The 13,561-nt window shown below is 38.6% G+C and overlaps 1 protein-coding gene across 1 annotated transcript in view; it reads left to right on the forward strand.

The window, feature by feature from the left end:
* Positions 1–13,561, forward strand: part of LOC127640202 (talin-2-like) — a 188,375-nt gene that overhangs the window by 77,972 nt on the left and 96,842 nt on the right. The window contains exons 2-6 of the mRNA XM_052122659.1: positions 6,250–6,423; positions 7,785–7,882; positions 8,039–8,168; positions 8,762–8,914; positions 9,712–9,854. Of these exons, the coding sequence (XP_051978619.1) occupies positions 6,288–6,423; positions 7,785–7,882; positions 8,039–8,168; positions 8,762–8,914; positions 9,712–9,854 (660 nt within the window). The 5' untranslated portion in view covers positions 6,250–6,287. The remainder of the gene's footprint in view (positions 1–6,249; positions 6,424–7,784; positions 7,883–8,038; positions 8,169–8,761; positions 8,915–9,711; positions 9,855–13,561) is intronic.

Here is a 13,561-nt window from a genome sequence, read left to right on the forward strand (position 1 = left end):
TTTTGGATGTTCTGACAGGGAGGGTTATTTGACCATCTGATAGTACTGCCATTAAACGCCTTCAGGCGAATTCATAAGAATCAAAGTGTTCACACATGTAGCAATAATTGTCAGTCTTCTCTGTATACAGGAAGCTCATAGCAACACATATTGAATGGGTTAGGATTAGCAGAAAACAGATTTGCATAAGCTGACATCAGCAAACCTTTCTTGATGAACCCTTAGACAAGGCTTAGACATCATGCCCACAAACTGTCCTTGGAACATTCACTGACAGTTTGAAGCTTATAGCACAAAGAAATGTCAAGAGCTTACTGATTTTTCCAAGTGAAGTCTGGTTATTGGCTGGCTTCGACACACTTTCTGACACTCAGGCCAGATAGGCTACTACAGTGAGCTTTTCCGAGGAAGAATTAGTTGCTGAATTTGCCAGTTTGCAAGGTTCATGGGATTTAACCTTGGTAAGATATTCCAAGTTTTGTTTGCAACACTTCGTAGTTGAGATATACTTGAGTATACCTGTATATTCTCTGAGGTAAGTAGAGGAGAGAAAGAAAGGAAGGAGGAGGTTTATTGGGAAATGTGGCAAATACTTCAGTAACAGTGAAACTGGCATCTCTCCTCCCGAGTTGTTACCAAGCTGCTGGTCTGAACAGTTGGAGCCAGTATATGGGGCGCAGCTACCAATTTACGGGAGTGTATGCAAAAACAATGTTGGTACCTCCTTAACATTTTGCCATAGTACTCACGTTGATGGCACAATTGTACTGCTGTTTGGATCCAAAAGTACAGTGTGAAAAGGGGAGTGGAATAGAACTCTGGTTCAGACCAAGCTATGGAATCAAGGCTAAAAACACTAAGAAGCCTAGGAGACTGTCTGAACCCATAGTCCATGTCTAGGATTTTTCACACTAGCCTAACATTCAACCATACCTCCTTTGCCTGAATTTGACTGAGCCTTAATGCCTGTTCAGGTAGGAAACTGAGTTCACTCTCCTTCTGATCATTGGCACACACTCGATAATGAATTCAGACTCTGTGGCCTCTTGGGCTCTGCTCTTTGCTTTTGTTATTAGCGCAAATCACTGCACTGCAATCCCTTCCAGATGGCCCTATCTGTTCCTCTGCCCAGTTGAATTGCCCTTTTTATGACTGCCTCCCAAAGCAAGTTTTCATGTATCTTTTTGTCCCCTTCCGGTAACTTCTTGCTGTTTTTAATTTTTTTCTGCACAATGTCAGCATAATCAGCATAATTTAATATGCCCGCTGTTGTGGGGAGGCCTTGGCTCGGTTTAGATTATGCCCTCGAGAGGCACTTAAAAGTCCAACTTTAAAAGCAGAGATGTTCTTAGAGCATCGTTTTAGATTTCCAAGTCTGTTGCTGAGGTAGGAGTGGCTAAGTAGTTTATAGTGTTGAATGGTCTACTGGGGTCACAGAGAGAAGATACAGTAAGTTGTTCTCAAAATGAGGAAATTAAGTCAAGACTATAGAACTCCAAATGCATGATGTGGAAGGAACTAACATTCAAGTTATATAAACGGCTGCTTACCTCACCCCTTTGACGATTCTTCTGGCATCCCTCCATCATTCCGTCTCCACCTTTTGTCTATATAATTAATCAACCCCATGGGCTGGTGGTTAAGGAAACTTTAAGCTCGAGTTTCCTGTACGCCTTTAATGTGGACAGCAAGCAAGACTGTTTACCCTTTATCAGTCTCAAAGGTTTCATGTAATTTAACTTGTAAACGATGACATCATAATTAAGTGCATGTAATGCATTGGCACAGCTGTGACCCATTGCTTTTTGACCCACCCAAAGAATTCCACAAAGATCCACAGATTTCCACAGAATTTTAACACCTGTTACTCACAAAGTTCTACACATTTGGCAACCATCAGCCAGTTTGTTTCTAATTAGTGGTGCTTGCTAAAGTAAGCTTTTTTTAAACCCCCAAACCCTAACACACTGTCCACACCAGACAATGGCCGATGTTGCGTCACACTGCTGTGGCTTAAGGTTGTCAACACTAGCAAAAGTGATCTGTAGCACCAAGCACATGTAAGAAATAGAACAAAGAATAGGCATGAAGAGTTCTCATTGCAAATGGTGCCATTCCATATAGATTCAGGCTCCTTTGCCTGATTACAGATTTTTCCCTTTGTTGTGCTGCAAAATCCATACAGGAATGGACTGACTGGACAATTTACCAATTGTTAGTCGCCATGACACTAAAGGCGTTCAAACAGAACGGTTCTCTGTCCTAAGTATAGTTAGTTAACCGTGCTTAGAAATCTAGTTCAGGAATGGTTTGTAATCCAAATAAACAAACTGTGCTTACGTAGAAATCCTACTTTGACCATTATTCACCGTGCTCAGAACCATTCGGACCAATGTTGGAAAAGTGCTTATTGATTACAATGGGAGCGATGAAAAGTAAAACTGGCCAATAATCCCATATAATTACATTTGAAAAGGACTTGAGCCTTATCTACATCATCATTGAGACTTGATGTTGGGCTGTATTCACTTGGGCCAGTAAATAACACCCAGAACCCCCCAACAACTGCAAAGCAATGCTCTTGCAGCCTGTCATAATATCTTAGCAACCGTTTTGCACTTCCCTAGCAACCAACTAAAACACCCATGCAACCGCACAGCAGTGTGCTAATAACCTCACAGAACATTTCTGCAGTCAAATAGCAACACCCTGGCAACTACTCAGAACATGAGTTTTTAGCACGGTGTCTAAATAACATGGAAGGACATGTGTCTAGAGAAGTCCATCTAGCACATGGTTACATAGAAAAATAGACAGATACAGCTCTCTGTTTATTTAATATGTATTTTTAAATCCGTTACACAGATTTTTCATCACATTCAATGGAAAACATGAGAAATGTGTGCACATTCCATGCAGGCCTAGGTCAGTCCTTATATTACAATGGTAATTCCCTTCTTTCCTTGTGTCTTCCAGGCTTGACACAATTATTAGTGCATGTAGAGAATCACATGCTGTTTCAGGGTTGAGCAGTATGAGAGGTGGAATGCTTTGAGCCTGTTGGGAGATTCAGTAAGAAATGAGAGGTATTTTGCATTGTCTGTCACGCACGGCCTAAGCGTGGGCAGAGGGGAAAGAGAGTGGCAGGTTATATGAGGGAGATTAAGGGGCCTGGTTGTACCTCTCTGTGCTTTCGCTCTCAGTCATTCTCTGTCTCTCCATCTCTCAAACTCTCTTCAGATGGCCTTTGGGTTCTTAATGTAATATTTGTGCCATGTGGGGTACTGTGCTACTGCTTATTAAAATGCTGTTTTAAATGAACTTTTATATATATATATATATATTACATGAAGAGAGTTTTATTTGCTTCCCAAATCGCATCTGGTGGTTGGCAAGTGTTAAATTTGGGCCCTGGTATTAAATATGTTGGAGTTGTGTGTTTGGTTGCAGTGAGACATCTCATTTGGTCCACAATAGCGCAAGGACGACACAGAGCTAGTCCCTGTGTGTGTGTGTGTGTGTGTGTGTGTGTGTGTGTGTATGTGTGTATGTGTGTGTATTTGCTTGCTGATTGAGTGGACTGACAATGTGGAGAATCATTCACAAATCCATTATGAAAAAAGATTAGTTCCCTCACTTCTGTTGAATTACTGCCTTTTGAGATGCTGTCAGACAGACACATCTCACTTCATACTCTGTTCTGAACCACTTCAACTGGACTGGCTGAGATTCTGGACTCTTAAGATTATAAGTTTTGACTGAGATGTCTGCTGTATTTTTATTCTGATTTCAGAGCCAAAGCTTGCATTTGTTATTGTATTTAGACAGACAGAGATGGCACATAAAGTAATGCAAGAAAACCCTGTCAACTTCACTACGTTCATGATTTTTTAAATATTGTTGTAAATACCTGAATTTCTGGAGTGGATTTGGTTATAGAATGATACTGACTCCAAAAAATAACCTTGTGTATATACAGAAAGGAATTAAATGCACTCAAGAGTCAAAATAAGAGTGACAACAGTAAACAGTGTGTAAGGCCCTATGAAATCTGTTTTATGTTTCCCAAATATTTTTTTCTGAATTCCATGTTTTAATTTTATCAAAAAATTGTCTAATCAAATATATTCATAGTACTTAAATCAAATAAAAACAGAACAATTACTTTTGACATACCTTTTGCATAATGTTGTTTATCAAATGCAGTGCTTGCAGATCCTCACGGCGCATTTCAAAGCTCAACATTGGAGTTATTTTTTGTTAAATACAGTGCTGCACAGCAGAGCATTACAGTATTAATGAAAACATTTTACATTTACGCATTTGGCAGACGCTTTTATCCAAAGCGACTTACAGTGCAATTATTACAGGGACAATCCCCCCGGAACAACCTGGAGTTAAGTGCCTTGCTCAAGGACACAATGGTGGTGGCCGTGGGGTTTGAACCAATGACCTTCTGATTAACAGCCCAGATTAACAGCCCTGTGCTTTAGCCACTACACCACCACCACTCCTACGTTTTTGAACACACACAGATGTTTAAATATAAATTTTATTATTATTGATTTTTTTATTATTATTATTATTGAATATTACATTTTACTATACAGTAGTAATATTTTTCTTTTGCAATTTCTTCAGTTTCACTCGTCTACTTACATTGAGCTTTCATTTTGTTTGAAAACCAAATGTAGCACTTTGCATATTTTTGATGACAGCTTCTCACTTCTGGATAAGCAGTTCACTATATGGCTTAATGTGCTTACTAAACCACAAAAGGCTGTGATTTAATTAATAAATATATAGTCTGCATGTGCTGCATGCTTCATAGCGAATAAGTGCTCTGTTATTTGTCACCTACACACCATAGAACGTGCATGATGTATATGATGATGTTTTATCACTGTTTGAGTGGCTAGCTTCACACGTCACTTTTAAGTGCACAGAACATGCAGACTGTATTTTTATTTAATTACATCTCAGCTTTTGTGTTTTAATGATCATACTAGGGCATGTCATGATTTTACTTTTATTAATTGTGCATTCATACATTTAATTTCTTCAGAATAAATTTCATGACATTCCACGTTTAAAATTTATTATGTTTTTACGACTGGTTTCCGAGGTTCCTTCCATGTTTTACATATCGCAGAAATTATACTTATGAAATTATATATATGATTTGAGTCTGATCTTTGTTTCGAGTCTGATCTCTAATCTGATCTCTGTTTTGAGTATATCCTCCATTAATTTTGATAGGGTGAAGTCTAGTGAGTCTGATTCTGGGTCACTGATATGTGTTTGATCTTTGTTACGAGTCTGATCGCTGATCTGATCTCTATTCTGAGTCTAATAACCTTAAAATTATTTCTATCATAAAGACTTGAGTAATGTTTAAGATGACATTTATTTGATGGAAAAACAGGAATGTAATGTCTCTCTTTGGCAAAAGAGATTATACTCGGAACTGTCAGATCCTCCTGGAGATTGGAGGCAGTGGCGAGGTGCCTACCCCCATTCAGGACGGGACTCAACTGGTGGCGGTGGGGTGGTCGAGTTTGCCGTGATGGCACACTGAAACAGCAGTGCGTTAGAAGCAGACATATGATTGCTAGGAGTTACCTAGCTGAATGGTGCTAGGATGTACAGCTGCGAGTCTTCTCACTAGAACTATGCTGCACTTACATGTCTTGTGCTTCTACTTTTTGGTCACTGATTTGAGTCTGATATCTGTTATGAATCTGATCTCATCTCTGAATCTGTTCTTTTATTCATATGATCTCTGATGTTTCTCTCTTGTATCAAGTTTACATTTCATAGATTTGATTTTTGGTTGAGTAAGCCAAAGCTAAACACCCAGTTAGCAGTAGAATCTACTCTGTTCAGCATTTAAAGGCAGTGCTGTTCTACTAATTGAATAGCTATATTACAGTCATCTTACATGGAAGTAAGGAGCTGATGTTGTAAGCCCCCACAAAGCTCTGATCTCACTCTCTTATCTACAGTGGTGGCATATTTCACTAATGAAGTTAGTGAAATAGGTGCTGGAGTTAAACTTGATTTGGAATTCACATTTGATGTGTGCACATTTTCTTCTGCTCCACATAATCCAGTGCGAATTCTGATTATTTATTTATTTATAGTTTTTTTGTGGGTCTCAAAGAATGTAGTGTTGTCAGTAGTTGCCATGAAAGCATTACAGAGGAACTAGATTTGAAATCTGACATATGAATTGTTTCATCTTTTCAGGTGTGCTAGCAGGCACTCCCATTTGAGCAGCTGTCAATATGGTGGCCCTGTCGCTGAAGATCTGCTTGCGGCAGTGCAATGTGGTCAAGACGATGCAGTTTGAGCCCTCCACTCCAGTTTACGATGCATGCCGGATTATCAGAGAGACAGTTCCAGAGGCCCAGAATGGACAAGGTATGATTTCCAAAACCAGGTACCACCAGGTTTCCTGCCTATTTTCACATGTCTCACCATTCATGTACTCTTCCATGAAAAGTATTTATTAAGTATTTCTGAGTAAAACAATATAGTCTTTTGAGACATTTTTGTTTTCATTTTAACCATCACATAATGTGGGCGTTTCATATCAGAGTTTACATTCAATGAAGGACTACTGCCCTCCTAAAACAGCTGTTGGTTGAAACTGAAGCAGCCTTGGTGATGTCAGGCAAAAAGGAAATGTGTTTCTGAAGTTTACATTTTCATGAAAGATTACAAAGACTATCATTGCTTTTCTCTGGAATAATGTGCACTTACAAATTGTTCACAATAAAAACAAGAATGTTAAAAAGCATATAGGGTCAATTTTCTGCGCAAAATCTGGGTAAAAGATCTATGCAATTCAGTGGAATGGATTTATATATGGTAAAATGAAACTGAGCTGAGAATACTACACTTTTTGTAGGTGAAACTATTATCAAATTTGTCAAGATATTTAATTAACTCACATAATGTTTAAATTCTGCCTAAATCAGCGGGTCTAGACAGATTTTTGGATTTCGATCTAAGTCTAAGGTCATGTCACATTAATACATTTTCATTTGAAAAGGCATTAGTTCACTCATTTACACCTTTCATCCTCACTAGAATGACAAAACACTCTTTATTACCGCATACTTTGGAATATGATGACATTAGAAAACTGAAAACATTTTCAAATGAAAACTGATTACTGTGGATGTGGCCTATACCAGCAGCTTCACATCAGCATTGCAGAGTAGATGTGTCTTTATCCGCATGTTGAAACTTGGGCGTTAAAGTGTTATGCTATGCGCAAACTCGGTTGATCATCAGTTATATTCTCGAGCGAGTTTGATAGATCAGAGCACTCTCTCTCACTGTCTCCACAAGTCATCAAGCCATCAGAAATTCAAATATTAGATGCTGTCTGTTTGCAGAAGCCTGCAAAATGGGCTTTTCTGCAATATTAAACCAATGTGAGTCGTCGCCTGGGGATGAATTTGAAGCTCCGCCACTCTGTGTACATTCATTGTACGCCCAACTACATTTATATGACGACTCTTGGCTGATGCAGTGGACATGATTGCTACCCTCAATGGCCACAATGAATTGGATTGATCTTATAAATGTCAATTGTTTCCAAAGGCGTGCTTCTTCGGTATCAAAGACAAATTGCTTTGTGGTTTAATGAAGAGTCTGAAATGTATTATGTCCATATTTGTCAGTGGGAATTTATTTAGAATCAGATCTCATTGATTGCGTATCTACTTCCATGGCGAGTGGTTTTCTCAATCGTGTAAAATTAAATATTGCAGCATCAGATTACGGGCTGTTCCTGTCTGACGATGACCCCAGGAAAGGGATCTGGTTGGAATCAGGACGCACCCTTGATTACTACATGCTGCGGAATGGGGTAAATCAAATTATTAAAACATTTGAATTCTCTTTAGAATTTTGACAGAGGTATATTGAGATATTATAAAGGATGCTTATATTTGTTACATGTTTGTGTTCCCATTGTCATTCTAAGATTCATAGTGCTTATTTGCTTGTCATCTCACTTGTACAGGATGTCCTGGAGTACAAGAAAAAACAAAGACCTCAGAAGATCAAAATGCTGGATGGGACCATCAAAACCATCATGGTGGATGACTCCAAAACAGTAGGGGAGCTGTTGGTCACCATCTGCAGTAGGATAGGTGGGTCCTCTCTTTATACTTCCCCGATCAAGCATTTTTTGGTATGTCCATGGACCATTGAACTATATTGTACATAAAAATAGAAAGGGCAGTCTGAAATCGCCAGTTCCAATTTGATTGGCTTCTACACAATTTCATGGGTACACACATTTTCATCAATCCACTTGGAAAAAAAGAAATGTGCAAGGTAACAGGCTGCAACCATGAGCACCTCAGAGGTGCAGTGTCTAGTTCTTGTCATTGGATCTTGTAAAAGATATTCTAGAATTTTGTTTTTAGAGACTTGTTTAAGTGGGCGGTTCTTAGCCAGAATAGGCTGTAATATAAACTAGACTTAATGCTGATAGTCAAATGCCCTTGGTTTGTACAACTACTCTAGGAATGCTCATTCCCCTCTTATATTCTTAAGTTATTCATTTCTTCTTGGTCTTCTTTACAATCTGTGGTTAAATCTGGAGGCACAAAGAGTGATTATGTTCTCAGAGTTTTCTGAGTGGTGAATGATAAATTCAGTCCAAAACCCCAAAATACTTTGTGTAAACAAGAAAGAACGATTGACAGACGAAGAGTGCTGATTATCTTCTGCTCCCCAGGAATCACGAACTATGAGGAATACTCGCTGATCCAAGAGCAGGTGGAGGAGAAGAGGGAGGATGGGATGGGAACACTGAAGAAAGACAGAACCCTCCTAAGGGATGAGAGGAAGATGGAGAAACTGAAAGCAAAACTTCACACAGATGATGAATGTGAGGCTCTTAATCAAACTGCACTTAGAAGAAACATTAGCAAACATACAAATCGCCCCAGTAGAATTACACAAATACACTTCTGAGAGATTCTAACAAAAAACGAAATGTTTGTTGTTTGAGCATACAGGCTTACAGAGGATTACAAAATCATTTCAAAGTCCAAATCTCTTTATTTGACATTGTTTATTTTTAATTTCTTAATCTGTGAAAGATTAGGGAACGTCTCTGTGGATACATAATGGAAGCATAACATTAACTTTTTCCCGTTCTGCCAATATTAACCTGCAGCACTATCTTTTTTGTGGCTTTGTAATAACCATATTCATATGCAATGGTATTTGTATTGTACTTCAGGGTACCACGGTATTACATTTCCACACTTTGTATTACATACACGGCAACTGCATCTCAATAGGGCAAAACCATTGTGTTGGTGTCTACTGCCTACATAAGCAGCTGCCTTCTGAAATGGGACCTTATTTGAAACACTCATTTGAAATAGACTGATTTAAAACACTCTTCATAGACACCATAACACAAATACTCCACATGCAACACAAATAGCACATGTCATTTGAAATGCACTGTTTGGTGTTAGCTAATGTTGCTAAGCTAACAAAGAGAAAATACATCAAAAAAATATTGGGTAAAATAGTAATTTCTTTAGCATTGAATGCAGTAAATTTATAGTTAATGTTTTATTTAATTTTTCGAAAATACTGCATTAATTATGCTATCATAAGAAAACTGAATTCAGTAGCTAATGCTAACCTCACTGAATGTTTTGCTCCTAGTGAACTGGCTGGACCACAGTTGGACGTTTCGGGAGCAGGGTGTAGAGGAGAGCGAAATACTTCTTTTACGGAGGAAGTTCTTCTATTCCGACCAGAACGTGGACTCACGTGACCCTGTCCAGCTCAATCTCCTTTACGTTCAGGTTAGAGATCGTACTTTTGACCTAACTACAAGCTAAGGGTGTGCAAAACTACCAATTTTCATAATCGACTAGTCGGTTAAGGATAATTATGTAAGCTATAAGTAGGCTCTGTTATGTTCACGTGACCCCAAACAGATGATTTTCATAGGGATATACAGACTCTTTAACATGTTAACTAACAGAATTCAACAAAAATCTAAGCTAAAGATCTATAATACCTTATCCCTTACAAAAAAATCAAGAGTTCTGGCGAACTTGCCACTTTTCCCCACTCATTATTTTCACATGCAAATGAGCTTTGCGCCAAACTCTTCATTGTCGCCAAAGGTTTGCAACAGGTCCACCACTACCGATGAGGAGCTGCAAACTTCTGGCAAACGTGTGCGACAAATCGCTAGCTAATTTGAGTCACGAGTGGGCAAGTTTGCAGCAAATTTGTTTAAAATTATCAAAATAAGAGAAGAAATAAGAAAGGCTCCAATACAGAGCCTTTCTTGCACATCCTGAACACAGAATGACACGCTTTAATGTAACCAGAGCACTCTGAAGACTCTCCTCGCTGCTCATTCAAAAGTGCAGTAATGCAAGATAATGATGCGGATGCACAACATATATTTCACGACATCCAGAAGTTTAAACCTTTTTGACTGCAACTATTAATATTAAGCAGTGTCATACAGAATCAGTAAAATACTTAAACTCTCTAAAGCACCTCAACAATACGGGAACATTACTTACAGCAGAGGATTTAACGTCCGACAGTAATCATCTTGTAATATATTGTTGATGTGGTGCTTTGATGGCTGAAACAGCAGCGGTGCATAAATGGACTAAACTTAATGTATTAAAGAGACAAAACTTCTTGCAGAAGGTTTTACTGTGCTGACTCTCATTCACTTTTAAGCACAACAAGCTTTAATCATGAAATATTTGCTCTCCAAGATGTTGCGTGTCTCATTTATTTGAGAATTGCATTTCCCATTGAAACCACCATCACTAAAAATATTATTGTTAGTAGTAGACTCCCACAGATCAACCAGTCAGTTGTTGGATGAAAAGTCAGAACATATTTGATGTGTAATATACAACTGTGTGGAACAGAATTTTGGACCAATGAGATTTCATTGTTGGCAGGGGTATCCAGCAATGCACAACGGCAATAGAAACCAAGTGTCCATCAAAATGTTTTGTCATGTGAAACTGTTGCTGATCATGGTTGGTTTGGACAAAACTCTGATTAACATGAAAGAGATTTGATCTATTGATTTATTCGATTTATCGCCTTGCCTTTGCTATGGTGTTATTCTTCTCTTTTACTAACATTCTGTCTGTCATCTGACTGTCTTTTTGGCTGAATAAACTGTATTTCACCAGTTTGCCAAAACCACTCTGCCGCCACCTGCTTGAACAGTTAATTCGGTTTTCAGAGCTACTATTCCAGAGACATTAAAACGTTTGGCTTTTTAGTTTTATGAAAGCAGTGAAATATTACTCTGCACTTAAAAGAGGTTGCCCAGAAGGCAATCCGGTTGTCTTCACAGATGCTGATTTTGTTGATTGTCTTTTCCTCAACCGTAGGCTGTACGATTTTACAGTAGCTGGTACCTGATTGGAAAAGTTGTCTTTGCTCATTCACCTCATCCTAACGAGGCACAAAGCGAGATGTTTTGAGCATTGCATAGTTTTTTATATAATTATGTGGAGCAAGAGACCGATGAGATTTCACTGTTGGCAGGACTATTGGCACAGTGCAATGAAAATATAAACCAAGCGACGTAAGAAGTAAGAAGTTTGATTTTACAGTACCGGACTATGGATTGGCAAAATTAGCTTTTTTCCTTAAACCTCATCCTAACTATGTGCAGTGCACATAGTCATTGTAGGTGGTGCTACAAAGCACAATGCAATAAAAATATAAACCAAGCAATTTTCTGCCTGATGATCATTGTGCACGTTAACAGGGCGGCCCATATATGCGCGTATAAGAGCCGGTATGGTTTTCTGCTCCCTTGAAATGCTCAGGGTTGGAAGACGAATCGTTCAGGGCGACCCTCCCTGCTCCAATACAAAGTTTTCCAACTGTGTCTGTGTGTGAGTACCTTTGCAGTAAATAATCTATTTTGCAAGGTTGTTTACAGTTATGGCTGGTTAGGGCGAAAACTCAGATTAACATAGAAGTGATGTTATTTATTGCTTAACACTTCAGTTAAGACACTGTTTACACATTTGTGTAAATGCATTGCATTCTTTCACTCTGACTTGAGTCATAATGGCTAGTGTCACAAAATGGCCAGTGGGTTTTTTGTGCATGCATGCATGTAAGTGAGTGTGTGAGCGATCCAGTGCACATTCATGTGTCCACTCGAGGAGAAGAGCGCACTAGTGCAAGATTCCCCTGAGGTTGTAAGCTGTGTGAGGAGCAGGCGGGCCACAGTCTGGCTCACTGCAGATGCATTATTTTATCTCAGTTTCTGACAAACATACACACACACTTGCACTTATTTGCTTATGTAAGAAGATATATAAGCACATATTTGATTATATGAGACTACTTTGTCTGGATTCATCTGTGGGAGTTAGTGTGCGTCTGGAATGGAAAATATAAAATAAGAAAAAAGGACTTTATCATTTGCCTCATTTCCACATATGCATTCAAAGTACCCTAGTGTTACCATGGTAATGTCCAAAAAACATGGTAATGCCATAATGCATATATACTGTATATACATATATAAATGTTATTACAGTACCATGGTACAATGTCCAATAAATTGTCCACGTATGAAAAACATGGTCTTACCATTGTACATGGGATTACTATGTATTAAAGATGATATGGTACGTATGAAAAAAGTGGTATTACCATGGAACAGTGTCCAAATAGCATGATATTATCATGGTACTATGCCTGAAAAACATGGTATTACCATCATAAATGTCCAAACATATGCTATTACCATGATACATGTCCTAAAAATACATATTCTATAAACCTTAGTATTGCTTTAGTACCATGTGCAAAACATGGTAATGCCAGGATAGCATCTTTAAGAAACATGGTAATGCCATGGTACATGTCTAAAAACATGGTATTACCATCGTAAATGTCTAAAAAAAAAAAACATGGTATTACCATGATACATGTCCTTAAAATCCATGTTCTATAAACCTTGGTATTACTATTGTACCATTGTCTACAGTCGTGGTATTCCAATGGTACAGTACCCCAAAAACATGGTAATACCATGTTATGTACTATATAAATTAAAAATGTTATGGATACCACAAAGATTTTAGTGTATCCATTCTGGCTCATAGTTGCACATGAGTCAGCACAACACACACACACACACACACATAGTAACACTTCTCCCTCCCTTTCCTCTCTCTCCCTCTGTCTCTTTTCCTCTCTAGTAAACACACACACACCCCCCATGAAATTCTCTGAAATGGTGCCACACACACACCCACATACTTTGAGAAACAGAAGAGCGGAGCTCACACACATGTAGACACACACAGGCTTGCACACATGCATGGGAGCAGGATTCTTTGGCAAGCCGAAGGGGATTTCTCCACATGACATTGAGCAAGAGAGCGAGCGAGAGACACTGGGGCGGGATGGAGTGATATCTGGGTTTGTCACGATGTGTTTTTATTAACCCAGGCTGAATGTTTCTGCTACTGATACCATATCGATGTTATCT

The sequence above is a fragment of the Xyrauchen texanus genome, chromosome 49, assembly GCF_025860055.1.
Source record: "Xyrauchen texanus isolate HMW12.3.18 chromosome 49, RBS_HiC_50CHRs, whole genome shotgun sequence".
NCBI classification, from domain to species: Eukaryota; Metazoa; Chordata; class Actinopteri; order Cypriniformes; family Catostomidae; genus Xyrauchen; species Xyrauchen texanus.